Source organism: Cyclopterus lumpus, chromosome 1 (assembly GCF_009769545.1).
Source record: "Cyclopterus lumpus isolate fCycLum1 chromosome 1, fCycLum1.pri, whole genome shotgun sequence".
In the NCBI taxonomy this organism is placed as follows: Eukaryota; Metazoa; Chordata; class Actinopteri; order Perciformes; family Cyclopteridae; genus Cyclopterus; species Cyclopterus lumpus.
In genome coordinates this window covers 25,699,121-25,704,120 of record NC_046966.1, presented here as the reverse complement: position 1 = coordinate 25,704,120, position 5,000 = coordinate 25,699,121, and the positions used below count along the sequence as shown (strand labels likewise).

The window sequence follows — 5,000 nt, the reverse complement described above, 5'->3', positions numbered from 1 at the left end:
GAGGAAACGTGAGTTTAACGCGGAGAACCTCCAACCTCTGTCTATAGAACAACCTCTATGTCTATAGAACAACCTCTATGTCTATAGAACAACCTCTATGTTAATAGAACAACCTCTATGTCTATAGAACAACCTCTATGTTAATAGAACAACCTCTATGTCTATAGAACAACCTCTATGTCTATAGAACAACCTTTATGTTAATAGAACAACCTCTATGTCTATAGAACAACCTTTATGTCTATATAACAACCTTTATGTTAATAGAACAACCTCTATGTCTATAGAACAACCTCTATGTTAATAGAACAACCTCTATGTCTATAGAACAACCTTTATGTATATAGAACAAACTCTATGTCTATAGAACAACCTTTATGTCTATAGAACAACCTCTATGTTAATAGAACAACCTCTATGTCTATAGAACAACCTTTATGTATATAGAACAAACTCTATGTCTATAGAACAACCTTTATGTCTATAGAACAACCTATATGTCTATAGAACACTATTTGTGTCTATAGAACAACCTCTATGTTTATAGAACACTATTTGTGTCTATAGAACAACCTTTATGTCTATAGAACAACCTCTATGTCTATAGAACAACCTATATGTCTATAGAACAACATTTGTGTCTATAGAACACTATTTGTGTCTATAGAACAACCTCTATGTCTATAGAACAACATGTGTGTCTATAGAACAACCTCTATGTCTATAGAACAACCTCTGTGTCTATAGAACAACCTCTATGTCTATAGAACACTATTTGTGTCTATAGAACAACCTCTATGTCTATAGAACACTGTGTATGTCTATAGAACAACCTTTATGTCTATAGAACAACCTCTATGTCTATAGAACAACCTATATGTCTATAGAACAACATTTGTGTCTATAGAACACTATTTGTGTCTATAGAACAACCTTTATGTCTATAGAACAACCTCTGTGTCTATAGAACAACCTATGTCTATAGAACACTATTTGTGTCTATAGAACAACCTCTATGTCTATAGAACAACATGTGTGTCTATAGAACAACCTCTATGTCTATAGAACAACCTCTGTGTCTATAGAACAACCTCTATGTCTATAGAACACTATTTGTGTCTATAGAACAACCTCTATGTCTATAGAACACTATTTGTGTCTATAGAACAACCTTTGTGTCTATAGAACAACCTATATGTCTATAGAACAACCTTTATGTCTATAGAACAACCTATGTGTCTATAGAACAACCTCTATGTCTATAGAACACTATTTGTGTCTATAGAACAACCTCTATGTCTATAGAACACTATTTGTGTCTATAGAACAACCTCTGTGTCTATAGAACAACCTATATGTCTATAGAACAACATGTGTGTCTATAGAACAACCTCTATGTCTATAACAACCTCTATGTCTATAGAACACTATTTGTGTCTATAGAACAACCTTTATGTATATAGAACACTATTTGTGTCTATAGAACAACCGTTATGTCTATAGAACAACCGTTATGTCTAGAACAACCTTTATGTCTATAGAACACTATTTGTGTCTATAGAACAACCGTTATGTCTAGAACAACCTCTATGTCTATAGAACAACCTTTATGTCTATAGAACAACCTTTATGTCTATAGAACAACCTCTATGTCTATAGAACACTATTTATGTCTATAGAACAACCTTTATGTCTATAGAACAACCGTTATGTCTAGAACAACCTTTATGTCTATAGAACAACTTCTATGTCTATAGAACACTATTTGTGTCTATAGAACAACCTTTATGTCTATAGAACAACCTTTATGTCTATAGAACAACCTCTATGTCTATTGAACACTATTTGTGTCTATAGAACAACCTTTATGTATATAGAACACTATTTGTGTCTATAGAACAACCGTTATGTCTAGAACAACCTCTATGTCTATAGAACAACCTTTATGTCTATAGAACAACCTCTATGTCTATAGAACACTATTTATGTCTATAGAACAACCTTTATGTATATAGAACACTATTTGTGTCTATAGAACAACCTCTATGTCTATAGAACAACCTCTATGTCTATAGAACACTATTTGTGTATATAGAACAACCTTTATATCTAGAACAACCTTTATGTCTATAGAACAACCGTTATGTCTATAGAACACTATTTATGTCTATAGAACAACCGTTATGTCTAGAACAACCGTTATGTCTATAGAACAACCTTTATGTCTATAGAACAACCTCTGTGTCTATAGAACAACCTCTATGTCTATAGAACAACCTTTATGTCTATAGAACAACCTCTATGTCTATAGAACAACCTTTATGTCTATAGAACAACCTCTATGTCTATAGAACAACCTCTATGTCTATAGAACAACCTTTATGTCTATAGAACAACCTCTATGTCTATGGAACAACCTTTATGTTAATAGAACAACCTCTATGTCTATAGAACAACCTTTATGTCTATAGAACAACCTCTGTGTTTATAGAACACTATTTGTGTATATAGAACAACCTTTATATCTAGAACAACCTTTATGTCTATAGAACAACCTCTATGTCTATAGAACACTATTTATGTCTATAGAACAACCTCTGTGTTTATAGAACACTATTTGTGTATATAGAACAACCTTTATATCTAGAACAACCTTTATGTCTATAGAACAACCTCTATGTCTATAGAACACTATTTATGTCTATTGAACAACCTCTGTGTTTATAGAACACTATTTGTGTATATAGAACAACCTTTATATCTAGAACAACCTTTATGTCTATGGAACAACCGTTATGTCTAGAACAACCTTTATGTCTATAGAACAACCTTTATGTCTATGGAACAACCGTTATGTCTAGAACAACCTTTATGTTAATAGAACAACCTTTATGTCTATGGAACAACCGTTCTGTCTATAGAACAACCTCTATGTCTATAGAACACTATTTATGTCTATAGAACAACCTCTGTGTTTATAGAACACTATTTGTGTATATAGAACAACCTTTATATCTAGAACAACCTTTATGTCTATGGAACAACCGTTATGTCTAGAACAACCTTTATGTCTATAGAACAACCTTTATGTCTATGGAACAACCTCTATGTCTATAGAACAACCTCTATGTCTATAGAACACTATTTATGTCTATAGAACAACCTCTGTGTTTATAGAACACTATTTGTGTATATAGAACAACCTTTATATCTAGAACAACCTTTATGTCTATGGAACAACCGTTATGTCTAGAACAACCTTTATGTTAATAGAACAACCTTTATGTCTATGGAACAACCGTTATGTCTATAGAACAACCTCTATGTCTATAGAACACTATTTATGTCTATAGAACAACCTCTATGTATATAGAACACTATTTGTGTCTATAGAACAACCGTTATGTCTATAGAACAACCTTTATGTCTATAGAACAACCTCTATGTCTATAGAACACTATTTATGTCTATAGAACAACCTCTATGTATATAGAACACTATTTGTGTCTATAGAACAACCGTTATGTCTATAGAACAACCTTTTTGTCTATAGAACAACCTCTGTGTTTATAGAACAACTTCTATGTTTATGGATGCTAATAGCAACTCATTTAAGCTAGCTAGCTAGCTAGCATGTGCTACAGCAGGCTAATAGCTAGATAATAATAATACATTTCTTATTGTTGATAAGCTATAACTAAAGATGATGGGGTACTTTCTCTCACATGTAGCATTATCATGTTTTTATTTTTAAACTAAGGGATTATGATTCCCATATTAATAATAACATGTTTGTATATATAAAAAAGGCATATTGTTATCCTTTAAAGAATGTATTGTAAAGAATTACCTCAAAATCACGTATTTAGATCTCTGCCAGTAATGTGATTTATTAAAGATATTTAAAGATTGTAATGAAAATAGTCCAGAAGACGCCGGCTTCGTGTCGCTTTTAAAACAGACGTAAGGTATAGATATGAGAAAGGAAAGGTTATGATGGACGTTCAGAGTAATCTAAAGACTGTTGCTGCAATTTGGCGTATGATGGAACCGGTTTAAGATAATTTAAGTATAAATATGAATGTAAAGCAGTATTTTATGACAATTAGTCACTGTGACTGCTTCTAAAGGTTGTTTTCTTCTTTTCTGCAGCAGCAAGACCCCCGAGAAGAGCAAAGAGTTTTCAAATGGGAAGAAGAAGTTCAACATGGCCCCCAAAAAGGTGAGATCGGAAGCTGGGTGCAGAAAGGTCTTCTGAAGCTTCATGACCACGAGGCGCGTGTGGACTTCCTGTCTCTTCGCCACACTGCAGCTCTCTGAGGCCTTCAGGGGCAAACAAAAGCAAAGTAAAAGCATCGTTTACTGTAAACAAGTCTTCTGACTTCTGACTGGAAGACTTGTTTAGATTCCTGGATCCAGATTTCAGGGAAATAAGTATAAGTATAATATGGAAGATCTCTCTTCAAGAAGTGTTTACATCAAATTACATTCAACACTAAAAATAAACTCAACATGTTGTTTTTATTAATATGGGTGTCAATTTTTGGAGGGAACCCAAACTTCATAGACCATGAAAAACATGATTATTGTTATTATTGTTGTCGTTATTATTATCATTATAACAAACAGCAATGTCAGTCAAATTGTCTCCCATGCATTTATTGCTGCAGATGTGCGAAGGCAACACGGCTGCGTGTCATTAATTTCCACAGCAGATATATTTTTAGTCATTCTTTTCCTCTTTGAACGCGCTGACGCAGCAGAAAGAGGAACAGAAATCAGTTTTAAGGAATTAGGATTACAGAAGCTGCTCGATCGTATCCACCCGGAGATGAGCTCATTATGTGTGTGTGTGTGTGTGTGTCTGTGTGTGTGTGTGTGTGTGTGTATGTGTGTGTATGTGCGTGTGTGTGTATGTGTGTGTGTGTGCGTGTATGTGTGTGTGTGCGTGTGTGTATGTGTGTGTGTGTATGTGTGCGTGTGTGTGTGTGTGTGTGTGT

The 5,000-nt window shown here is 33.7% G+C and overlaps 1 protein-coding gene across 2 annotated transcripts in view; it reads left to right on the top strand.

Moving 5' to 3' along the window:
* cyth4b (cytohesin 4b) overlaps positions 1-5,000 on the top strand; it is a 19,476-nt gene that overhangs the window by 6,546 nt on the left and 7,930 nt on the right. The window contains exons 3-4 of one of the 2 annotated variants that reach the window (XM_034532855.1): positions 1-8; positions 4,156-4,222. The exon at positions 1-8 is cut by the window's left edge and continues 57 nt beyond it. In XM_034532855.1, the coding sequence (XP_034388746.1) occupies positions 1-8; positions 4,156-4,222 (75 nt within the window). Of the gene's footprint in view, positions 9-4,152; positions 4,223-5,000 lie in introns of both variants that reach the window. The other variant, XM_034532847.1, reaches the window with a different exon arrangement.